This window comes from Tamandua tetradactyla, chromosome 2 (assembly GCF_023851605.1).
Source record: "Tamandua tetradactyla isolate mTamTet1 chromosome 2, mTamTet1.pri, whole genome shotgun sequence".
Lineage (NCBI taxonomy): Eukaryota > Metazoa > Chordata > Mammalia > Pilosa > Myrmecophagidae > Tamandua > Tamandua tetradactyla.
The window spans coordinates 171,759,858-171,786,857 of record NC_135328.1 but is presented as its reverse complement, the minus strand read 5'-3'; the positions used below and the strand labels follow the sequence as shown (position 1 = coordinate 171,786,857).

Genomic DNA, 27,000 nt, shown 5'->3' with positions numbered 1-27,000 from the left:
ACGATTAATAGGAAGCATAACATTATGCAGTTAAAATGTAAAGTTGGAACCCTACGCCTTGGTAGTTAATACTTCCAATAACAATACCACATAGATTGACATATGTTCCATTTCTGATAAATGACATAACAAGAATCAGTTCTAGAGGCCTGGATTGTATACCTTTGCTTCAAATAAGTAATAATCTCCCTCAAGATAAAATCTAGCTAAAAAAGGAAAATTACTTTATTTGTGGTATATCTAATACACATAGCAGATGCCTAAGGTATTATATTTGCTTTATTTTGAAATAATTATGATTCATACTTATGGGCTCTTAAAAATTTAAAATGATGTTTTTCAAATTGAAGAAGCATTAAACACCAATAGTGTATAATAGATTGATAACAGGAATATCAAGTTAATATTTTGTAAAACTACTGAGCATTATGGATAATTAATTAGCTTTATCATTATAAATTAACTATAAATTTTAAAAATGTATTCCCTGATATGTTAGGCAAGGTACAGTTTTATAAAAGGATGACTTCAAACAGAAGTTATAATGCTTTTATCATATAGTTAAGGAAACACTTTGAATATCCATCACAGATTCTAAGAACTTTAGGACAGAAAGTTACCTGTGGGATTATCCAGTCAAAACAAACACTCCAAGGCAGAAGTCTCCAGAACAAAAATTTCTCATGTTATCATGATTTTGAGAGGTTCTATCCTTCTTCCAAGATGCTTACATCAACTTAAAGTACCTCTGGTTCTTCCATTCGTTTTTTTTTTCCCCACACTACGATAGTTAATTTTATTTGTTCAAGGGCTCCTATAGCAAGCATTAAACCAAGCATTTGCTTTGATTCTGTGGGTCCAGATTCACATACTTAGGAAGATAAAAGTAAATTGTGATTCATGTACATGGATGATAACTAATGGCTCAAGGTTAATCACATTGCAGTTTTTAAATGTCTATAGCATAGAACTCAAATGTCACAGGTCCTTTAGGTCTTTCTGGATGTCCCAGAGGGTATCTGCACTCCTCTTGAGTTGAGCAACTTCATCATCCTTCAGCTTCTGGTTGATAACACTGGTTAATCCCCAAGCATTCAGGATACATGGAAGGCTTAAAAAAACTTCGTTCTCAATGCCATATATCCCCTTCACCATTGTTGACACTAGATGAATCCCAGATAGATTTTGAATATGGATTCAATCAGATCAGCCACACTTAATACAATAGCCCAGCTGGGATATCCTTTTGGCTTGATGACTTCATTGGCACTTTCAACAACCATCTAGTACACTTCCTTCCAATTTTTACTGTCACTATCTGTTTCCATTTCTGGATTCAGTTCCTGAGAGAAACTTCTACCACATTCACTCCACTCCCACATAGCCACACTTGAGACTCTATGTTCTCCCAAAATCCATCCATGGCAACTGCTGGGATGAATGCCAAGTTTTTCAGCCATAAAGTAACAGAATTTCCAGGTAACATATGTTAGAATATCCACTGGGTTGGAAGCCACAATTATAATGCAATCAGGACTGTACTTGACGACCTAAGGAATAATGAATTTGAAGACATTTACATTCCTCTGAATCAAACTGAGGTGACTCTCCCCCTCTTGCTGACAGACTCCTGCAATTACTACCACAATCTTAGAATTAGCTGCCACAGAGTAATTTTTATCTGCTACAATTTTAGTTGTCTGAACAAACAAGCTTCCACCCTGCAGATCCATCATTTCTCCTTTGAGTTTATCTTCCAAAACATCCACAAGGGCAAGTCCATCAGCCAGAGACTTTCCAAGAATGCTGATGGCACATGCTATATCAACTTGTCCGACATCCACTACAGTGATCTTATTGTTTGGGACTGATCCTTCTTCCTCTGCAACTGGTGCAATCAGCTTTTCCTTAAGAGAGACCACTTTGCACAGCAGTGGAGAGGGCTCTCAGGACAGCTACACAAGTCAGGTGGCAAAGACAAAGTCAGGTGCATGTGTCTGGGTGGACGCAGGAGCAGTGAGGAAGGAGGCTGGTTCTTCGATTCTTATAGTTGGAACTCTTGAGCATAGAATTTATGTCAATCAATTAAATATATAGTCAATACAAAACTAATATTTATATGTAGAGCAGTTTGCTTCTACAGGTGCAAAATGATCATATTACAGACCGTAAAATTTACATTCAAAATTCACTTGTCTGTTTATTTTCTACTAAACTTGCAATGAACTTACATTGACTTTATTGAGAAAGAAAAAAAAGCAGTTGATTTTCTGTGTTTTATGTTATTATAAACTTCTAAAGTTCATTAGCCTCTGGAAACAAGTCAATAATATTCTCATATACACACTTGAAAACAAATACTAGCAAACTACAAATTTTTAAGCAAAACAGGACTCACCCAGCTTCCGATTAGCTTATATCACTTACATTTTTCAATAAAACAAGTAAGGTTTTATTAAAATGTCATCACTCCATTATTATTTTTGAATCTAATATCGTCAGTATTCCTCTCTGTGGCACATCAATTTCATACAACTCAATATTTCAATGTGCAACTGAGTAGCTGATGCCGAAAGATGTACCTCTAGAGATATAGAGCACTGGCACCTAATTAGAACTGTTTGAAATTTTTCACACTTTCAATAAAACCAACAAATATGCATCTTGTCTAGTGTCATTTTTCAGCAGTGATGATTTTTTCAATAAAATGTTTAAGCTGTTGTATAAAATGAGAACAGAACTCAAAAGGAAATATATTTTGTTAAGTGATTAACTTACTTACCTCCTTGGCTACATGAGGCAAAATTAAATCTGCTATAAAGATACTGGTTCTGATACATCTCAACTTTTTGTGAAGGGATTTCAGGCACTATGAATATTGGTAAATATGGTATACAGAATATAAAAACTTTCTGAGAACTTCAGAGAGCATGTAGTCGTATCTATTATTTTAATATTAGTGTTGATATCTGAAATTTTTAAATGCATACATTCTCCAAAATTTAAAAGAAACTGAAAATGGTTTTAACTTTAGATTTCAATCAATTTTGCATGGAATGGTCAGAAAACGTGGTACCACTCTTTCATAAAACATGTATAGCACACCAAGGTTATAGAGGACATGATATTTTAGAAAATAAATAATCCAAATGACTCTTAAAAACCTTAACTTAAAATTTAATTTTATATAAATGTTGTCATTTATAAAACTGACAGAAACCTTAATAGAAAGACTAGTACAAGTTGTTTCAATACAATAATTTTTAAGTAATATTATAAGTCCCTAACATTTTGTCAGTATTTATACCATCTATGACTAAGGAGCATTAATCAGCTAGTTACCTCAGGAAATTAGTTGAAAGAAATCTTTCTGCCAATTTGAGAAGGTTCACCATTGGTTTCTAACTTGGAAATGGATAGATGACTTAGTCAATTAAGCAACAGATGCTAAAAACTTAGTAGGTAGCAAAGTCATAGCAGGAGTAACTTAACAAGGTAAGAATAGCCAGAAATACCATCCTTACTATGCTATTGAAACTTGTGTTTAATAGCCTTGATTTCCAATAGCTATGCTTTTGGTTCAAGCTATGAAGCAAAAAGAAAACCCAGCCCATAATAGGTCATTTCAAAAACAGGTCTCAAAAAATAAATTAGATTCTGGAATTCAGTCTCTGCCACCTAGGTCAGGCACTAAAGGAAAATACAGATGATATCTGTGATCATTTATTCACTAATTTATCAAAGTGTGTTCCTACCACAGGTCAGGCATTGAGGGAGAGATGAATCTGAAGGAGATTACAGTCTACAAGGGGCTAGAAACACACACAATTGGTATGTTGGTAAACTAGTGCTCAAAAAACAACACAGCTGTGACTTAAAGATCTGCCAATTTCCATGGTGTAAATATTCTCACTATGGCTGACATCAATCTACCAACACGTTATCATGATCATAAAATTGCTGAATATTTTACAATCGGTACTCCAGCACTTTAAAACTAATGACTTCAAATGTTTGCAAGTTAGCACCAGTAAATGCTATCAGAGGTGTATATGAAAGTGGTATGGTTAGATTGGTTTAATGAAAAATTCAATTAATTTCAACAAATATTTTCTGTTTTCTATTATGCCTAGGCTACTCTTTGGTATCACAGAAAACGTACAGACCAGTAAGACATAGATCCCCTCTCATGAAAGAGCATAAAGACTGGCAGATGGGCTAAGACATTTATATAAATTAGAGTAGGATGAGGTACGACGTAACTTTATGGTATATGAGGGCAGAATCAAGAAGATAGGAGAAATTGCATTCACACAGGACAGAGGATTAGAGAAGGTTTCCTAAAGAACAGATCAGCTGAGTGTGGTCTTCTTGAAATATATAGATGGGGCTTTGAAAAGCAGGAGAGGAAGGGGTCAAGTTGAAGTAGAAGAGCTGAAGCAACAACATGAACAAAGATTCAGAACCTTTTTAAAAATAGTATGACAGCTTTACTAGTTCACTTGCAATTTGGAGATGAAAATATAGGGAAGTATTTTCAAGATCTAGTGATAGGGAGTAGTTTCTTAGACTATACACTCAAAGCAAAAAGTAAAAAAAGGTAAATGGTAACTACTCAAACTCAAACATGACAGGGCTTCAAAGGACTTTGTCAAAAGGGTTAAAAGGCAACGACTCAATAGCAAAATGAGATATGGCTCCCAGGGATGAGGCTAGGCCTGGCATTGTGGGACTGAGAAAGCCTTCTTAACAAAATGGGAGAAAAGAAATGGAGCAAAATAAAGTTTCAGTTTCAGTAGCTAAGAGATTTCAAATACAGTTGAGAAGTCATTCTGGAAGTTATTTTTATGCATTATACAGATATTCCTTTTTATTTTCTAATGAATTAGAATGCTTAGAAGGAACACCTAAAACCGTTGAACTGTAATCCATTAGCCTTGATTCTTGATGATGATTGTATAACTACATAGTGGTTGAGGTGTGACCATGTGATTGTGAAAACCTTGTGAATGACAACCCCTTTATCAAGTGTATGGGCAGAAGAGTAAGAAAATAAATACAAGAAATAAATGAATAATGGGGAGGCGGTTAGGAGTATGGGATGTTTTGGGCATTATTTTCATTTTTATTTTTATTACTTTTCTGGAGTAATGAGAAAGTTCTAAAATTGATTGTGGAGATAAATGTACAATGATACGACACTGTGAGCCATTTGATGTATACTTTGGATGATTATATGGCATGAGAATATATCAAAATAATTGCATGAAAAAAAGAAAAAATTATACCATTAACCACAGTCTAGAATTTACATTAGGTATATTTTTCCCATATCCCACCCTATTGTTAACACCTTGCATTAGTGTTGTACATTTGTTATAAATCATGGAAGAGTTTTTTATACATGTAATATTACCTAAAGCCCACCATTTACAATAGGTGTATTGGTTTGTTAAACCTCCCAGAATGCAATATACCAGAAATGGAACGGTTTATAAAAAGAGAATTTATTAAGTTGCAAGTATACAATTTTAAGGCTATAAAAATGTCCAAACTAAGGCATGCAGAGAAAGATACAAGCTGAGAACTAAATTTATGAGTACAGAGAAACCAAACATTGATGATCTAGAAAAATCTGGGCTTCCAGAAAGGGAGATCCCAGAGAATAGTGTCCCACATGAGGCTTCAACTGAACATTAAATATAGTCAGCCATTTCAGAAACAGCCAGAATTGGAAATGGGGTTTTCCAGAAAGGATTTATGGACAGTCCTACTATCTAATGGGTATGATCCATGTATACTGCATGGAAAGCTGGCAAGTTTCTTGCAACACCTGTATAATGGAACTATTGTCAGTCTGGACTAAAGGGGACAGACTAAAGGATAAACAACCTCAGAGGCAGACCCATGGCAGTTAGGGTACAAAAATCAAGAAACCTCAGGACAGGAGAGTGAATCTACCTATGCAAGTGGAGGGGTTAAATTTGCCCTCAAGGCAGAGGGTGGGCCTTCTGTTTCAATGTTTGCGAAGAGTTCTGGTGCCCCATGCCTCAAAGATGGTGGAACACATTTCCCAAGGATTGAGAAAAGCCTGCCAATCGCACCACTGTTCTGAGGGAGTTGACCATGTGCCCTGGAGATGGTAGACAGCCCGGATGCTGCCTCAATGCTTGGAGAGGATGGAGCCAAGAAAAAAGTGGTCTCCTCAATGCCTTCATCCAGGGGTTTGGATAGAACAGGGCCACTGCATAAGTCCTTAGAGAACGTGGGACTGCTGCTCTATCAATCCCCAAGGGAAAATGACTCTCAGACTTTGAAATCTAAAGGAGCTTTCCCTGCTGGTTTTAGTAACTGTTTGTATCCAGTAATCCCTGTGTTCCTTCCAATTTATATCTATGGAAATGGCAACATTTATTCTATGACTGTCCCATCTTTGTATATTGACAACAGATGACTTGTGCTGAATTTTGAAGGTCCAGAGGAGAAATTTCCTTAGGAGAGACCATACCAGTAACTGACTCTGATCAGGTTTTGTACTGTTTCCGACTTTGTATTGCATTGGTATTGATAATGAAATCGTTTAAGGCTTTTGTGATATTGTGACAGAATGAATGTATTTTACAATTCGGAAAGGACACATCTTTTTGGGGTCATGAGGGTGGAATGTGCTGGTTTGAAGCTGTTAAGTACCCCAGAAAAGCCATGTTCATTTCCCTAATTCAATCTTGTGGGGCAGACCTATTGTTTAGGGTAGGACCTTTTGATTAGGTTGTTTCCATGGAGATGTGACCCACCCAATTATGGGTAGAAATTTTAGATTAGGTGGTTTCCATGGAGATGTATCTGCTCATTCAAGGTGAGTCTTAATTTTCTTACTTGAGTCCTTTAAGAGAGAATCATTTTGGAAAAAGCTCAGAGCCAACAGAGACATCTGAGAAGCAGAAAGAAAATGCCCCAGGTGTTCTAGTTTGCTAGCTGCTGGAATGCAATATACCAGAAATTGAATGGCTTTTAAAAAGGGGAATTTAATAAGTTGCTAGTTTACAGTTCTAAGGATGATTACATCCAATTACAACAAATCTATAGAAATGTCCAATCAAAGGCATCAAGGGAAAGACACCTTGATTCAAGAAGGTTGATGAAGTTCAGGGTTTCTCTCTCAAGTGAGAAGGCACATGGTGAACATGGCGTCATCTGCTAGCTCTCTCTCCTGGCTTCTGGTTTCATGACGCTCCCCAGGAGGTGTTTTCCTTCTTCATCTCCAAAACGCTGGCTAGTGGACTCTGCTTTGTGGTGCTGCAGCAACTTCTGCTCTCTCTGAATCTCCTTCATTCTCCAAAATGTTTCCTCTTTTATAGGACTCCAGAAACTTACCAAGACCCACCCAAATGAGTGGAGATATGTCGTCACCTAATCCAGCTTAACAACCACTCTTGATTAAATCACATCTCCAGGGAGATGATTTGATTAGTTTCAAACATACAGCACTGAATAGGGATTATTCTGCCTCTACAAAATGGGATTTTGATTAAAACATGTTTTTTCTAGGGTGCATACATCCTTTCAAACCAGCACACCAGGGGAAGCTATTTGAAACCAGAAGCCCCAAGGATCAGCAGATGCCAGTTAAAAGCATTCCCAGCTGACAGAGGTGTTCTAGATTCCACTGGCCTTTCTTGAGTCAAGGTATCTTTTCCTGGATGCCTTAGTTTGGACATTTTTATGGTCTTACAACTGTAAACTTGTAACATAAACATTCAGGGTTACTGCTGCAAAGGTAGTATTTACTTCAGCCATTTTTTCTTTTGGTTTGCATATGCTGCATGCTTCTTTTTCACCTCTCTTTTTCTTTATTACAACCTCTTTTTGTGCATAGTTGATCTTTTGTGATGCATCTGACTGATACCCTTCTCACTTCTGTTCCAGTGTATTCTTAAAATACTTTATGGTTATCCTGGGTTTATATTACACAGCCTACATCTATAATCTGCTAATTTGCAAAGAGACCAACTTCTCCTTCAACAGAGTACATGTTTTCCTCCAAATACCTCTGTTTACCCTCTTTATGTTGCTTTTGTCCCACTTTACCTCTTTATAGTTCATGCCCATTATCAGGCAATATGCTTTTTTTCCATTGCATTCTGACTTGTATAGGAATTAAAAGGTAAAACTGTACATTGAGGACACAGTACTACTGTACTTTGCATTTACCCCTTTAGTTACCCTTACTGAAGATCTTCATTTCATCACTTTACCACAAACCACTCTCTCCTGTCTTTTTCTTTCAATCTACAGGATTTCCTTTAGTAATTCTAGTGGAACAGGTATTTTGAACTCTCTCAGTTTCTGCTTATCTATGAATATTTTGAACTTCCTCTTGTTTTTGAAGTATAGTTTTACCAGATCAAGAGTTTTGGGCTGCAATTTTTCTTTTTCAGTACTTAAATTTATCATACTGCTGCCTTTTTGCCTCCAAGATTTCTGATAAGAAATCGGCACTTAGTTTTTCTAGTATTTTAGTCTGTAAGCTGCTGGAATGCAATATATCAGAAGCAGAATACCTTTTAAAAAGCAGAATTAAGTTGCAATTTACAGTTCTAAGGTTATGGAAGCATCCAAATTAAGGCATCGAGGGAAAGATACTGTGTTAATTTGAAAGCTGTTAGAATGCGATATACAAGAATTGGAACAGCTTTTAAAAAGGGGAATTTATTAAGGTGCAAGTTTCTAAGGCTGTGAAAATGTCCAAATTAAGGAAAGGCTATGAAAATGCCCAAATTAAGGCATTCAGAAGGTTGATGACATTCAGGGTTTCTCTCTTAGCTGGAAAGGCACGACAAGATCTGCTAGCTTTCTCTTCCAAGGCTTCCCTGGGGTTCTGTCCATTCTGTTGGTTCTGGTGGCTCTAAAGCTTTTTCCCAAACAGTTCCCTCTTAAAGGGCTCCAGTAAGCATTCCCACCTTGAATGGATGGAGAAAAATCTCAATAAAGAAACAATAAAAAAGATACCATGCAGCAATAATGAATGAGGACTAAAGGACATGGCATTTCTGGGGTACACAATAGATTCAAACTGGCACAGATACCTTAACCCCAAAGAAAGAGCCAATGAAGTTTGTGATTTCTCTATCAGTTGGGAGGGCACATGGCGACATCTGCTAGGTTTCTTTCCTCATTTCATAAGGCTTCCTCAGGGGCGTTTCTCTTCTGCTCCAAAGGTCTCAGATTGCATGGGCTCTGCTGGTTCTGGTGACTTTTTCCAAAACAGTTCATGGTTTTTCTGGGGTACATAACAGCTTCAAACTGGCACACTGAGGATCCCTAATATAATATGGATTGCTTTTTTCTTGCTGCTTTCTGAATTCTTTTTGTCTCCTCCATTTGACATTCTGATCAGTATGTGCCTCAGAGTAGGTCTTATAGGATTCATTCTGTTTGGATCATGTTGCACTTCTTGGACCCATATATTTATGTCCTTTGTAAGATTTAGGAAATTTTCAGGCATTATTTCCTCAGATATTCTTTCTAACCCTTTTCCCTACTCTTCTTCTTCTGGGACACCCATTAGGCATATGTTTGCATGCTTCAAGTTGTCCCTCAAATCCCTGACTCACTGCCCAATTTTTCTATTCTTTTCCTATTAGTTCTTTTAACTGTATGATTTCAATCATCTTGTCCTGCAGTTTACTGATTATTCTGGCTGTTCAAATCTGCTCTTGTATGCTTCTACTGTTTTTTTTTTTTTTTGGTTTGTTGGTTTTTTGTACACTGTATGCTAGGGGTCACATTTCATTCTTTTCTCATGTGACTATTTTGTTACTGTAGCACCATGTATTGAATTTTTTTTTCTTTTTTGGGGGGAGAAGGGTATGGGCTTTCAGCATATTTTTAATCTCTATTACATGTCTTTAAACCCCATAATTTGTTTCCTTTATACTTTCAAATTCTTCTTTATGTTCACACATTTTCTTGACATCCTTTAGCTTTATATTCATATATTCCTTCAACTCTTTGAACTGATTTAGGAAGTTTGTTTGAACTTGTTTGATTAGTTCTTCCAAATTCTGTATTTCCTCTGAAGCTTTACTACAAACTAATTCCTGAACATTTTCATCACTCCACAAAGAAACCTGTACCCATGAGCAGTTGCTCTATATTCCTCTCCTACCACCCAAGCCAGGTGACCCTAGAAACCACTAATCCACATTTAATAACTGTAGATTTGCCTGGTCTGTCCATTTCATATAAATGACCTCTCATAATGCTTAATATCATGTATCCAACATCAGGTATCACTGATCTAAAAATGCCCTGGGTATTAGGTAGGGTTCTCTAGAGAAACAGAATCAGCTGGAGATAGCCGTAGATTCACAATTTGTAACCATGGGAATGTAGAGTCCAAGGTCTGCAGGGCAGGCTGCAAGCTGGTAACTCCAATGAAGGTCCTCAATGAACTCTCAAGAGAGGCTGGCTGGACATCCATGGGAACAGAAGAGCCCAAAATCTGTAGGGACGGCTGTGAAGCTGGTGACTCTGATGAAGGGTCTGGATGTCCTCTACAGGAGAGGCTCACCAGCTGAAGAAGAGTGACTGTTTCTTCTGAATCCTCCTTAAAAGCCTTCTGGTGATTAGATTAAGCATCACTCACTGCAGAAGACACACCCCTCAGCTGATTACAAACTCAATCAGCTGTGGATGCAGACAACATAATCATGATTTAAGTCCATGAAATGTCTTCATGGCAACAGGCCAGTGCTTGCCCAATGAGACAACTGGGCACCACCACTTGTCCAAGTTGACACATGAACCTGAACATGACACCCTGTAATTCTGTTCATTTCCTCCTCCCTGAACCAATGACAACCACTGATCTTTCTACTGTCTCTACGGTTTTGTGTTTCCAAAATGTCACATACTTGGGATCATACAGAATATAGCCTTTTCTGATTGGTTTATTTCACTTGAGCATTTAAGGTTCCTGCATATATTTTTGTGGCTTGATAACTCATTTCTTTTTATTGCTGAATAATATTTCAAAGTGTGATTTAACTATTGATCCATTCATCTACTTAAGGAAATCTTATTTGTTTCCAATTTTTGGAAATTCTGACTAAAACTGCCATAAAGAACCATGTACAGGTTTTAACTAAATCCAAGACTTTATTTGGATCTCACCAGATTGAAATCACTAACATTAAAAAAAAAATTATTTGCTATTTTAACCATTTATAAGTATACAATTCAGTGGCATTAATTACTTACATTTGCAATGTTGTACTACCATCATTACAATCCATTACCAACATGTTTTCATCACCCCAAACAGAAACTCTACCTATTAAGTGAAAACTTCCATTCCCACTCACCCTAGCCTCTGGTAATCTCTAATCTACCTTTTGCCTCTACAAATTTGATTATTCTAGTTATTTCATAAAAATGGAATCATACATTATTTATCCTACTGTGTCTGGCTTATTACACTTGGCATAAAGTTTTCAAGGTTCATATATGTTGCAGCTTATATGAGAACTTAATTCCTTTTTATGGCCAAATAAAATTCCATAACACACATATAATACATTTTGTTATCCATTCATATGGGGATGGACAATTGGGCTATTTTCACTATTGTGAATAATGCTGCTATGAATACTGGAGTACAAGTAATAGTTTAAATCCCTGCTTTCAATTTTTGGGGGTTACAATTCACTTTTAAAGTCTTGTTACATCATATGCATTTAACATAAATCTCTACTTAAGATAAAATTCTCTGTTATTTAGAAAAAAATCCCAAATGTAGGAATTCAAGTGCCATTGCAACAGAGGCCTCTATTTCAACCTCGAACCCCTTAGATAGCACCGGAGTGGTTAAAAGAATGTTTACATTCCAGCATCATCATCAAGGAGAATACAGCCTAGTGAACTGTTTTAGTGCAATCTCTTTCCTTCCCCACCACCACACGTGCTCACAGACACACACATACACACAAATGATTCACTTGAACCCTATGAGATTTCCAAATTGACATGAAGTCTCCAAATCTAGATTCTGGAGAAAAAAAAAAAAACCTTGAAATTATATACTTTTTTCTCAAAGATGACTCAGGCCTAGAGTAGTTAAAGGAATTGTCTGAAGTCACTTAGGTAGAAAGTGAAAAAGAAGATTTTAGAATTTAGTTTTCCAAATTTCTTTGGTAAACATTGTTCATTCAGCAAACATTTAAAAGATGCTAGGTGTATTACTTAGGACTGGTCTGGGAAGATGAAATACTGAGATCCTGCCCTTATGGAGCCCACTGCAAGAAGGAAAAAATTCAAAGCGAACAAAAGGACAGTGTTTCTACAGTAGAAGTCTATACTGGGTTTGACAGGACAGGAGTATTTTTAAAGTCCCAGATATTTTTTTTTTTCCTAGCAAAACTACAAACAAATGGAAAATAAAAATCAAGCCACTCAGATAATCATGCAACCTGTTAATGACAAAAGTAGGACTAGAACTCTGGTTCCTTACATCATAGTTGATATTTCCACTATCATAAGCTAACTGACTGCCAGTTGTGACGTACTTAGTTTGATTAAAATCTGTAATATTATAATTCTTGATTCAAACACACACACAAAACAACACAAAATCAGTTTCAACCTCATTTAGAAAGAAACCACCTGGAAATTATCTGGTAGATACTACAAATTAAGGATGCCATAAATTTATTTAAAGTGGGAGTTTTATTTTGCACTTTTTATGCACAACATCTAGTCTCAGCCTCATTTTTAACAAATAAATGAGAATTTATATAACCAAATTAGTAAGATCATTTCAAAATAATCCCATTGAGAAAGTAGATGTTTATTTCAAATTAATACTTGAAATGCTTGACATATTCTGAAATACTTGTATAACTTCTCTTTTGCAAATGCCTTCACTTACAAATAATCCCATTGTTTTAAGGATCCTTCTTTTTTTCTTTAATTCAGTAAGCATATGTACTCTGGGCCAACTACAGTGGTGGATCCTGAAATAAGGAGATGAATTTGACACTTTTTCTGGTTGTAAGGGACTCATAATCTAACAGCAGAAGTAAATAAGTAAACAAACAATTGCAAATTAGCGTGGTAAATACTATGCCAGTTATGTGCACACTCAGCAAAGAGACACACCTAAGCTGAATAACCACAAATGTGACTACCCCACCTGGTTCACAGTTTCTTATAACAATTTCAACAAATCAGTTTCCCCCCTTCACAGAGCAAAAATCAGCCATAAGTAAGGTCATTTAAAAAAAGCATTATATACTCTAAAGCCAGTTCCTGTAAATCTAGAATAATATTTGAATAATAACCAGGATATAAGTATCACCATAAAGATGATTGATTTGAAAGAGTTAGCATTTGTTTAGATATAATCATTTATTGTCGAGTCATGTTTTACAGATTCCTTGATAATTTCTATTTTTAAAAATTAGCTCTAATATTTTAAGTTACAGTTATCAATAGAAACCAGAAGTCTTAAGACATTTTGCTATATTTTTGAAATTTCAAAATGCAATCAAAGTGATACACATACATATGTCATCATCAACAAAATTTCTACATACAAGAAAGTAACAGTCTTCAAAAACAGCTTATTAAAATCCCCATATTAATGATGTAAAGGACAGGGAAATGTCTCTCAATTTAATAAAAAAGAACTGAAATTTAACTGATATTTTTTATTGTTATTACAGGACATTATAACATATCTCTTAAGAGGAAATATTTCACAGTTTCATTAGGCAAAGGCAGACATGTAAATGTAAGGTGCTTTTGGATAACAGAATCCTTTGATAACAGAAAAGGACTTGAAACAAATGCCAACAGCTTATTTAGAATCTAATATACATAATCTATAACACTAATATTTGTTTTGAAACTGAGTTTTCATAAAATTATTAACAAGAAAATCAGAAAACTCACTTATAATTAATTTTATTTCAATGTAATTTTGATTTTTTTCTCCTTCATAATAATTATAGATGAGATCTATAAACCACAACCAGGAAAGAAAAATAAAAAAACAACCACAAATCAAAACTTCTTTAAGCATTTACTGCAGTAACTATCAAATGTGATAACAATATACCTATAAGAAAATTATGACAAGCATTAAACTGGGAAAGATTTTAAGTGTCAACAAAATAAATGGAATGAGGCTGAGAAACTCGATGTATAAAGTCAGATTATTATTTCATCTGAAATAAAGCTATAGTTAAGAGATAGGTCTTTAACTTTTAACTTTTCTAAATACCTCAAGAGTTCCCATGAATGCCACCTTGGATAGACATTCACTAAAATAACATTTAAAATAGGCTTAGATCTCGCAGAGAACACAAAGAGAATTACATAAAGGGATACAAATTAATGCTCTGGAAATGTGTCATTTAATTACATATTAAAGAGGACCAATTAGTAGGTAAAAATTCTTGCTTATCTTTAAAATCTATAAAATGGAAGATATAGACTTTTATAATATGGTTTCTTTCTATAAGATAAAGATTTTTTGTTGTTTTTTAACCATGAAGAATTCATATCTATCTGCACAGGAAAAATTAAATTCATCAATGTTATTAGTTAATGCTTTCCTCATGGCCAGCTGATAAATAATTCAGATTATATCAATCAAATAGGAAGCCATGGCACATCAATCTCCGACAATGAAAGAGCAATTACATGTACAAGATAAAGTCTTATTTCGAACATTTCCTTGGCCCTCATTTCATAGAGGAATCCTGGAATTTCTCCAGAGTATATCGAACCTCTCCCCCAACACACATAAATAAAACTTGCACCTTCCCAAATGGAAGTTATTTAACACTAAATTCTACCACTCTCACTCCCACTTCCAAATATGAGCCTGGTTCCTTTGTATAGAGCTTCTTTCTTTTGGAGGGGGAATATACACTCTTGGATGCTTACCGTCATTTCAAAAGCTCAACTCAGACTTACTTCTCTCACTTTCTTCTAAAATTCGTCAAATTACATTTATTTCTTCACTGTGTTTTTTTTATAAGTCTCTAAAAGAACCTCAAAATCATGTGGCTTTTTAATTCTTATACCGTGAATCACTTCCAATATATGGGCCTTTGATTATCTAACACAAAGTTTCTACGATATTAGTCCATAATCAACATGTGGGAAATTAAATATTCCTTCCTTGCCTTCATCTACATAGGCACTATACCTCTGGATACTCAGACTAAAAAAACTCTGCTGGCATTTAAATAATCCTCTTTTGCACTCAAAGTGTAAATCTAATTTGTTTTTCACTGTCACTCACGGGACTTTTCCAGCATTACTCTTTTCCAAAGTACCTTCTTCCCTCTCGTTTCCTTCATCCCTTTCCATCAAGTGTCCATGTTCAGTATTATTTCTCCCTTGACCTCCCTCCACTCTCATGTATTAGCTGTAAAATAGATGTAAAGCTTGGTGTAAGTCCAAAAATTTTATGATCAAAATACATACTTAGCAAATTGTTTGGCTAAATCTTTCATGTATGATGAAAGATTATTACCACAATTCATTAGCAAATTATAGACTTTGAAATGTAGGCAGACAAATATTTGGCCCTGTATCAATCAATTTGGACCAGCTGGGTAGAAATTCACACAATTCCAGGAAACCCGGGAAGTGAGGTGCTCTTTCATTTTTCATTCACTTGAAACATTAAAGAAAAATTATCATTCTATAAAAATGTCCACTTTTTCAAGATTATAGCAGAGACATTTTAGAAAAGGTTTATTTCAGTCAATTGCTATTTTAGTGACCAATAAATTGATCATTTTTCTTGGGACCTGCACACAGAAACATCTTAATACTTTATCACTATAATTCAGTTTAAAAGCTAAATATTTAATATTGGTTCTACTGCCCTTTGTGGGGGTGGGGTGGGGAGGGTCTTCTAAGCACACTGAATAAGACTGGAAACTAATTTTGCAGTTATTCATGATAAATAATATCATTAACATTCCTCCTCTGAGCCTTCCTAGCCTAGTAAGGTGACCCTGTACAAAGACTCTGATTGATCCTGTGTCTGTCTGCTTTGGTTAAGCTACAAGGCCATATATGAGGACAGCTGCACTTTGGGAGCAACTTAAAACAAATTTCATCTTAGTGGCATCTAATCCAGTGCTTGGTACAAGACGCATGGAAAAGTCAGTGTCAAAATTAAACAATGCCGGCTTTGCAATGAACAGATGCTTTTGCCTTGCAGCTGTAAAAACCTTAAAACAATCCAGAACCCTACTGTCTAGTCACGCAATGGCCACAAAGAAAGGAATACATTTTGTCATTAATAGAAAATGTTTGCTATGAGCTTTAAAAATCTTTTATTCTCAAAAAACAACAACACAACAAACCAACAACTTAAAAAAATAGCAATAGGAATATATTGAGGGAAATAATAAGGTAATATAGTCATAAAGTGAAAAGCAAGATTTAAAAGAAAGAACACTTGCTACATTACACATTTTTAAAAAGACTAACTCTTTGACTAGCTAGTAATGTGTCATACATAAGATACATGAGACAAAGGAAAATGATTTTAACCAGATGTTTTCAGAGGTTATGCCCAAGTTATCTTTTGGCATGCAAGTATAAATATGTAAATAATTTTCTACATGCAGGCATCATCTTTAATCTACCTAGTCTAGGGTCTAGTTCATGTTTATGAGAACTTTATAATCACTTATCCATCCTTTAATTTACTTCCTTGTGTTTTTTTTCTTTGTTTGTATGGCAAGGGGAGGGAAGAGAAGAAATGAGGAGGTTATTATTCTCATTTTTATAGCTGGAGGATACTTAAATATTAAAGTATTTCTTACTTTATTTACTGTGATACTTACTGAGGTCTATGAAGAAACTACAGCCTTTCCCAACCCTTATCCTAAAGGAGAGAATCTTGTCTCTGGCATTCAGGAATCAAGGGGTTAATATTTTAATGCTGAAATAAACTCTTCTTCATGAGGAGAAAGACTCCAACTACTGTCTCACAGAAACCAAAGAGCTAGCCCCACCTAAATAAGTGATTGCATGGTCATGATCAATCCACTTCTGTTAATTGAGATTCTGGCTTTGAAGACAGCTTTTAATTGTACTTCCAAGAAAGGGAATCCAGTAATTTTACGTTTATTTTAAATAGTCTCTAGCAAAAAAATAAAATTTTTGTACACTTTTATCACTCAAATTTTTTCTTGAAATCTTTTTTCTTCCCAAAGATATCAATTCATTAACATCTCAACGCTTATAAATTTTATTATATGTTTTGTTGGTTGAAGGTTTGGGGATTCCCCTCCCATCCCAGCCCCCAAATGAACAAGTCCCAAAATAATGACCACATTAATAGGAAATCAATCAGACATTTATTTTAAATATCAAGGAAAGCATGCTACCCTCTTAATTAAGTCTCTGCGAAACAAAATCTAAAATACTTTGCAACTGTTTTTACATTTGTGTATTTATTTTCTAAGAATGTACACAGATACAGCATATTAGTGCATTATGCCTTTTTAAATAAAAATTCTAGACATTCATTTAAAGAGATGGGCTAGACTTAGAAAAGATTATGAAACATTTATAAATGGCATTAAGTTATACACCTTTCGGAATGCTTTCGTTGCATTCTCTGCTAATAGCTATAATTAAAATAAACTTAAATGACAATGTCAGTAATATGCTATCAAATAAAATTAAACCATGCCACTAAAATCTATTAAAAAAGAATTAAACTTAAAACTATAAAAACATACAAAATAACGGGCATGTATTTTTAGATTTGATTCCTTATATCCAAACCCAAATAGCTTAGAATAAGAACCAATTATTCTACAGTTGTCAATATTCCAAATCACAGTATTATATATGAACAGCTTTAAGGGTAAGAAGTAACACTATAAATCTGCACAAATTAGATTTGCTTATATTTTCTTAATGCATAACAACTTCGGTTAACAACCAGAATTATGTCAACAGAACTTATGTAAAAAGATTTTCTTTGGAAGTGCATTGCAATTTAAGATTATTAATTACATAATTCCAATTCATATTAAATGCACTTCAATACATTACAAACTTTTAAGACTACGTAGAGATTTGCAAAATTGGTTAGCTCAAATAAATCATTCTCTTTTAAGTACATTTATGTACATTTATCCCTTTGCTTTCTCTCAATAACAGCAATATGTTTTTAAAGTATATATTTCACTGAAAAAATACGTAAGTCACAAACCAAAAGCTAACAGATGTTTGACTTCTAATTAGTTATAATAATCTCTGCTTCAATACCATTAGAATGAGTCTTTCTTTTCTTCTGAAAACTAAAAAAGCTTTCTTTTGAATTTTAAACTGTCAGGGTGCTTCAAAGTCAATGTACAAAATCTGCTTTGATTAAAATTTTAGACATCTACAGTGATAACTTTATGAAAGGAAAATATTAAATTATAATTATCCTAAACAGACACAGTCTTGTGAAACTAACCCTACATTCATGTTAAAACACAAAGAGTTGAATATAATGAATTTGATTCATCCTCGGACACAAAGCTTCACCACAGTAAACTCAGTCAACTGTTGCTCTTGCGCCTATATTCATGGTGCTTAAATAGCGCATTTTAAAACAAAAAAAACTCCAATTGGCTTTTCATACATCCACCCTCCCCAAAAATAACGCACTTGAAAAACTCAAATGATATGAAAGGCTTCAAGGCCTCTTTTCTCCCTTTCATACTCCTTTTTTTTATTTCTGTTTGCAGTAATCTGCCTTTCTCTTTCTCTTTCTCATTGCTACAGAGCAAGCGAGGAGGCTCAGAGCTTTGAAAAGGGGGCTCAGTGTGTAATGGGTCCACTAGAATTAATTTACTTGCACCAAATCCATTGAGCACAGAGGGGTTTTCTTCCCCCTCTCTTCTCAAATCATTTGGAGTCGAACGCAGTCCCAGTCTTTGTAATTCTAGTAAAGCACTTAAAGTGCACAGTAGGTGTTCATGAGGACCATCTGGTCAAAAGCAAAACAAGCTGCTGATTTTGCCTTTGAATAGAATGAAGCAAGTGTGAATTAGTCTCTTCAATTAGCACTATTACAACCTGTCAAGTGCATATTGTAAAACAGGATTATTACAGTATTGGTCACCAGTGCAATTATTTACTCTCTGCCTTTTCTTGCATATAAAAATGTCTTATGTTTATTAGTTTCTGATAACTGAACATAATTTCTTTTAGCCCAGCATTTCCAAACTACGAACACACAAATCACAGGTTATGATACATGGTCAGTCAAGATTCTTAAATTAGAATTTAGGTTATCTTAAGTAACAAAGGACTATAAAACGTTTTCCTTAATTCCTAAAAAATAAAATAAAATAAAACCATTGTTTCTATCTTCTTGAGTTGCAGGTGAGTATATTTATATACTCAAATATACTGACAAAATTTTCCAATTACTTTAAAACACTTTCATTAAGAAGGAAAAAATTGTCAATTCCAAATGGCTGCACTGTAAATGTTATTTAAAATTATTTCCTATGGTGATAATATTTATAAAATGAGCATTACTGATTTGTTCATTTGAAGTGGTATGATTTCAACAGATTTCAGTTTTAAAGTGCAACTTGAAACTATTAATATATATGCATATTAAAAGACAAACTTATAATCTCCTTTTCTGAAGGCTGAATAAAGACTAGAATCATTGTCTAGCTGCCTACGAAATTCTTTTTCATTCTTAACATGTCATCTGTGATTTCAAATTAAAAAAAAAATCTAACGATGATATATGTTAATTAAAACTAGTTCATTCTAATTGAGCTTATATATGCCATTTACCGTGCAGTAAAAACAAACCTCTTAAACTTGTAATTAAATAAGTACGCAACTTAATTTATCCTTTTGCATATGCACCTTCTCACCTACCCCACTTTTTCTTCAATTCTGTGCCAGCAGCCCCCATTCTCCCCATATTAGAAAATAAACCAAATAAATAAATACAAAACCTTAAAATTAATTTTAGTTAAGAAGTTATAGTCAAACCTACTAGAAGAAAGGTATTCATTAGTAGGATTTGTAAAAGACAACATATTTAATTACTCTTACTGGCCCCAGGCATTAGAATAGTCTGAAATATACCTTAGCTAGACAAGTTGTGAAAGCAGCAAGTAGAAAAACAGACACAAAACCCGACACAAGGTTCAAATTTTTGTCAGAGTTAGTCTCATGATTTCACAATTACTAACGAAGATTGTTTTTAATGACTGGTACATTTATGTATTTAGATAACTACTTGCTAAATTAAACTCTATTGGCTTCCCACTTGACAATCACTAGTTTGTACAGCATGACATTGGTAATGAAATGTTTTCTGCTGCATGCAAGATATATCTTCATAGGCTGTCAATTTTCCCTTTTCATAACCATTAAGAACTAAACCAACATTAATAGGAACAGTGAGAGTTCTGGGGTAAAGTGAAACCTGAAAAGGATTTAAATAATTCCAATAGCAATTTATTATGTCCCTTGCTGTCAAAGATAAATAATACACTATGATTCTACACCAAAATACTTAGGTTTCTTATCCTTGTTATTCTGGATTATGCATGTATTCCTAAAGTTTGTATGACACCTACAATGAAAAGTGAGCATATTGCCTAGTAGAAGCTTTTGCAATAGATGGAATACAAAGACTCAGTTTTACAAGAAAAGTTGGCTTGATTTCAGGGACTTTATACCCTTTCCACAACTGGGACTTGCAGTAGGCAAATCAATCTTTATTTTTTTCCTTAATTTAATCCATCCCCAAGAGCATTTGTAACCAAAGATTTTTAAAAATATCAGGCAGAATCAATAGACTGTACAATTAACTCTTTAAAAATCTGAATTCTCAAAAAAAAAAAATCTGAATTTTCAATGCAGAAAATTCAAAATTGCTGAACTTTTTAAATTATCAAGGAAATTCAAAACAGTATGAGCTTTTAAAATTTTCAAGGACATTCCTTATTTTAAAGTGTGACAAGTAGCTAATTAAGAATCCAAAAATGTGGAAACCACAGACTGTCACAAAGTTACTGTTAACATTATTTGATAATTTTACAAGCTGTTTTTGCCGTAAAAAGAAAAAAAAAGAGCACGAAAAAGGGTTTTTCTTTTTGTGAATACTAGCAAATCTCTCCATTCTGACTTTTTTTATACTTTCATGCCCATCTCCTCAAGTAGGATGATTTAAATGGAAGAATTTGTAGAGCTTGAAAACCAAACTAAAACAACAAAAAAACACCCAACAATTCAACTTACTATCTCACTAGCTTAAATTAAAATCAAGAGCACCCAAAGTTATGCATTATAAAGCAAGAGACCACAGATCCAGAATGAACAAACACTTGTAAAACTATCAGTTTCTCTCCACTAACTTGCATGAACATATGGTCACTGAAATGTATTTGAAATTCAAACTGCATCTAAGGTCTATTTTCTAATTTATCATTTTTAAAAATGTGATTTTTTCCAAATAAAACAATACTGTTTCTTTTAAAGGAAATTTTCCTTTGGGGAAAAATATCATAAAAACTTTCTTTTGAAAATGTCAGGCTTTTAAAATTAAAAATACCAAAAGTTGTGATTTTTTTTTCAACTAGAACACAAAAATAATGTACTATTACTATGGAAAAATGATCAGTTTTCACCCCCTTCCTTTCTCTCAATGTGCTACACTGGTCAGAATTCTTTCTTGGGCCTATTAAACAAGATTGAAAATTCCTGATACTGACGGCAGAGATTTAATTTACTAGGATATTTGGCATCATTAAGCTCCACATTATTAGCAAAATTATTAAGACCAATAAACCACAAAACAGTTTCAAGATTTTATTTTTACCTTGATGCAAACTGACTCAATGCTGCAATGAAATAAAATGAATGTACTTAAAAGTCACTGTGGGTTGCATACCTGTAGCATTAAGAACATCTTGTCCTCCTCATGAAATTTCCCCGGTATTCCAAAAGTGGAACAAAAAAGGTTATAGGACCAGGCCTAAACAGTGTGATCTACATCCTTATTCTAAGTAGCACAGAAAAAAAAAAAAGTCTATGTATGTCTGTCTACACCCAGAAAAGTAACTGATATTAGAAACTACATTTATTTTTTCCTAGCAACTAGGATTTTACTATTTTAAATCAAACAAAAAATGAAAAGAAAGAATAAGCAAAGAAAATAAAATAAAAAGAAGGAAAAACACAACTCTTGTCAAGAAATACAGAAAGATATTTGTTTTTGCAAAAATATTTCTGGAAGATTTGTCACATGATATTTAGAAAACGGCACAAAAAAAGATTCAGTGTTTTCAAGTCCTTGAAGCTTAAAAATATATTTGATAATCTAAATAGCAGATCACGGAGAACAGTTTCAGCCAACTGTGGCATATAATAGCACATTTACAGAATTTTAAATATTTCGTTAAATAATTGATGTAGTCATTTTGAATCATTCTGCATAGGATATCAGGTGTGAGTAGATTGCATTAACGCTGCTTAAACATTTCAACTTGTCAGTATGGCCAACTCGATTTCGAAAATATTTGCAGTATTTTCCCATCGAAACAGTAATAAAGGCAAAATAAATATATGCCACTACTTTATAATCACCGAACATTAATGAATATTTTATGTCTTTTTAAATCTCCCAGTTTAATTTAAAAGGGTGAAATTAAGTCTCCTCCCCGCAATATGCCAATTATCTGTAAATCAAACAATAACTTGGCCATTATGCTCCTTTTTGTTAATATAAGAGAAGTTAATTTGAAAACATTGAATGGCATTTTTAGACTATCAGCTTAATAGTCCTTTCTGCCCTCTTGTGGGAGAAAGTTGAAACACACTCTAAATAGAATCTGAAAATTAAAAAAAAAAAAGTACAAAATGTTAGCTATATAAACTTCAATTAGACAGAAAAATAAATCAGTCTATATTTAAATCCATCATGTATTATACTATTCTTCAACTCAAAAAATTAAATGTTAGGAGTGAAATTACCTCTTATTTTAAAAATAATTTGATTAATTTGACTTATTTATTTTGAAATTAAATTTCCTTGTTTAATGATATGCATATATACTACCAATTTTACTAACATGAAGTTCACATTATTCTGAGCTATAACCATAGTAAAATATTATTTCTAACATAAAAAACAACGATTCTTTGAGGAATTAAAATATTAAATTTAAACAGAAGACTACCCACTAGAGAGATTAAAAATAAATGGATATCTATATACATTTAAAATGCTGAAAAAGTAAAAAAAAAAAAAAAGTTTGAAAATAAGTGCCAGAAAAAAATGTAAAGACTTTAATTATTAATCAACAAACTATTCATATGAGAAACAGAGAAAATAAACTTCAAGTGATGTTATTTATGCCAAATTCAGAGGTTGAAATTCATTGACAAAATATGAAAAAAGGAAAACATTAACAGCCTAGGCATTATTGAAACAATTCATGTACCTCTGAAAAAATGATCAGGGTGAAAACACTACGTTCTTCCAGCATGACATTAGTAATTATTTTAAGCAATGTGGTCTAAGAACAAATCTATAAAGCAATCAATGATTAAACATGATTAATTCTCTCTAAAAAAGCATCAGTATGGAGGAGAAAAGCCCTAAAAGGACATTTTTCGGACAAATGAAAAAACCAGAATACAGACTAAGTTTTTATATCAATGTTAAATTTCTTACACTTGTCAACTGTACTTTGAGGTGGTTACATAAGTACATACACTTTTGTTCTTAGAAAAAGCATATGGAAGTATTAAGTGTTCAAGGAACATGATGAATGCAACCTACTCTCAAAGGTTTACAAAATAGATACACAGGTAAATAGAGAGGTAGATAGAATGAAACAGACGTGACAAAATGTTAAAAAGTTTGTAGGTGTGGGTATCTGGGTGGGGGCTTATATTGGAATTTTTTGTTGGGTTTTGTATTATTTTTGCAACTATGCTGTAAATTTGAATTTTTTTTTAAAAGAAAGGTTAAAAAAAAAAGCATTAGTCAACAAATGAATGCTATCTTCACAACTTCCAAGGGGTAATGTGTCAGTCAACATTTTGCCACGTCTAAACAAGTCCTGCCATAGCTTCATACATTTTTCCCCCCAGTGGGGATAAATTACTGTCTTTTAGGTGGGTGGGGCCATAGGCATATCAAGAAGGTACCTCTGCTCTCTTGAAGGAAGTTCTTTTATGAAACAGTGCCCATGATTGGCCATGTTGAAGAAAATTCTGACACTGTAACTATAAATAGACTCTTCTCAGATATTCTCAGATAAATGAGTCTCCAAGAGTATCTTGCTTTAAAAACTAACACTGCCCAATGCTGGATCAGCTGCTTAAGAAAAGCCAGCTCAAATTCCTTTTGGAAACAGGCATTGTACACACTATAAGGAGTATACCTGAGAGCAACACTTCAAACAAAATATATGCATTCTTCAAAATGCATACTGCCAAAAATTTTGAAATTAATATTTTGATTACTATAAAAGCATACAGTATTACACAATAATGAACTCTTTTTCACAGTGTTTAAGTTGACTATTCTGAGAATTATCAAGAGCTCCCATTTTACAACATCTATCTTTCTAGGTCAAGTCATTTAGTTTATCTACAGTAATCACTGATGCTCTAGTTAATTAAAATTAAGAGCCCAATAATGAAACATAAAGAGAGCTTCCAACCAGAACAGATAAGCCCTCTTTAACAGGGTCAACATTAGCCATAATGAGCTACCTTTATTCCTTAGCTGCAAGACATAACTCACCTCTTGAATGGTACTGCTTCCTGAGAAGTTCAGGTTGTACTCCCGCTGGACTTCTCGGTGGGTGATGATCAGCATGAAGTTTTGATTTAATGACTCCTGCAGGGCACTGAAAGGGTTGAAAGAAAAACAAGGAACTCAGAGATGAACAAGTTCTAGCTTGCTTTACAGCTAGCTGCAAAAACCCCAGGAGTACCCTAACCTTCACACAGGCATGTCTGGACCCAATGTTATCATCTTTTCAGCTCCTAAAGACAAGAGAGCAAGCTGAGAACAACCAAGGGGAGCTAACCTGTTAACTCCTTCTCTTCCATAGAGTTTTTAAATTTCAGTTCTAAACATTCTGCATATATAAGAATTTTCTACAAGGAAAATCACATGCCATTGTCTGCATATAGTGTTTCTTACAAAGACACCAAATTTGCGAACCATCTAATTATATCAAATTCGAAATATGCCTCAAAATGTATACTCAAAGACTCTGGTTCAATTCCAAGTAAAAGAGTTTATATACTGAAGTAAAGAAATAGGAACTATTGTTTATAACCTTCCATTTTGTACAAGGGTGCAAATATGGTTTCAGTCAAAATTCAGAAGATATTAAAATCTATGGAACTTCCCTGGTTATGCCAAAATATTTTCAAAATAATTATTCTTTCATTTAGGAAGCAGTAATATATAGAAATGAGAAACTGGAGAATTAAGAGCAACACTTCTGAAATCCTATACCAAAATGTAAGAACTATTTCAGAATCACAGAAAGTATATTAGATTAGCTACATAAAATGGGAAAACTATGTAATAGTTCTATTTGTTCATGATGCTATTTAGCAAACAGTTTTTCATCAGTGTTGAAAATAAAAATTCACCTCTAAGATGCTGTCTCAATCAAGATGGTGAGACATTTCAGGGCTCCATCCCACCCATCTCTTCCCCCTAGAAGTTTAGAACAACCAGCAAGAATGGGCAAAACTATCTTTACCAAGGATCCAGAGAATAAAGGACTACAAGTTAACAGGGCAAGTGCCAAATCAAGAAAACTGTACTTTAAAAAAGCTGGATCTCAGAGGACCCTGGCTGGTCCCTTCGCCATCCTATATGGGTTTGCCATGGAGCAGGTACATGTTCCCAGTGTAGATCCCTGGTCCTGGTTCTGGAGGGAGCATATATTGGGAGCACCCTCGTGCATATATGGAAAGCATGTATGTCTGGCCAAAGCCTCAGGGACTAACAGAACTTACCCTGCCTATAAAAGGCAATTTAGAGAACTCTCATTCAGAAAACTGTGGAAAGCAGTTAAGTGGCTACCTGGGACAAGGAACTGTTGGCGATAGGATATACATTGCAGTGCCCAGGACCATGAGGAAACTGTCTGTAGGGAAGAGGGAGCATTCATATCCATGTAAACAGGAGAATTCTTAGGGCCCATAAGCATGCCCAAGAAATGATGCATGTTCAGAAAGCAACAGGAAATTCCTATGCTTTGACCGGGGGCTATTCTCTAAACTATTGTATGGATAAATTCTGAAGTAGGGTATTCGCACAGGTCAACCTGCAAAAACTAGGAAAGGTGGTATCTTTTTTGTGTGTGTTAGCTCCTGGCATTCAAAAAAAGCTCTATCCTAAAATTAGCTGGATACAAGCTTAAGGAACAGACATTTCAGCATCTACATTCCACTGATGACGCAAAAAATATCAAAATGTCCAGGTTTCAAAAGATTACAAAACATACAAAGAAACAGGAGGTGATAACCCATGAAAAGGAGAAGATTAAAGCATTAGACACAATCAACAAGGAAGATCACACATGGAACATACTAGATAAAGAGTTTTGTAAATGTTCCTAAATATACTTAGAGCTAAAGGAAAATTTAGACAAAGAATGAAAAGATAAGAAAACTATAGAGGAACACAAGAGAATATCAATAACGAGGTAGAAAGCATGAAAAGGAACCAAACAGAGCTGAAGAACATAGCAACAGAATTTTACAATTCCTGAAAGGTGTTCAACAGTAGATTGGAACTGGCAGATAAAAGAATTAGTGAACCTGAAGATGAGAGAATTGAGGTCATCAAGTCCGAGGAGGAAAAGGAAAGAAAAATTAAGAAAAGTGAACAGCACCTGAGGAATCCATGGGACACCAACAAACATTCCAATACATGCATTGTGAGAG

The 27,000-nt window shown here is 34.2% G+C and overlaps 1 protein-coding gene and 1 pseudogene across 7 annotated transcripts in view; both read right to left on the bottom strand.

Moving 5' to 3' along the window:
- The window catches only part of FAF1 (Fas associated factor 1), a 667,255-nt gene that overhangs the window by 309,621 nt on the left and 330,634 nt on the right, over window positions 1-27,000 (bottom strand). For all 7 annotated transcript variants that reach the window (XM_077149703.1, XM_077149710.1, XM_077149708.1 and 4 more), the window contains one exon: window positions 24,830-24,935. In XM_077149703.1, coding sequence (XP_077005818.1) covers window positions 24,830-24,935 — 106 coding nt within the window. The remainder of the gene's footprint in view (window positions 1-24,829; window positions 24,936-27,000) is intronic.
- Window positions 478-15,341, bottom strand: LOC143674260 (L-lactate dehydrogenase B chain-like; annotated as a pseudogene).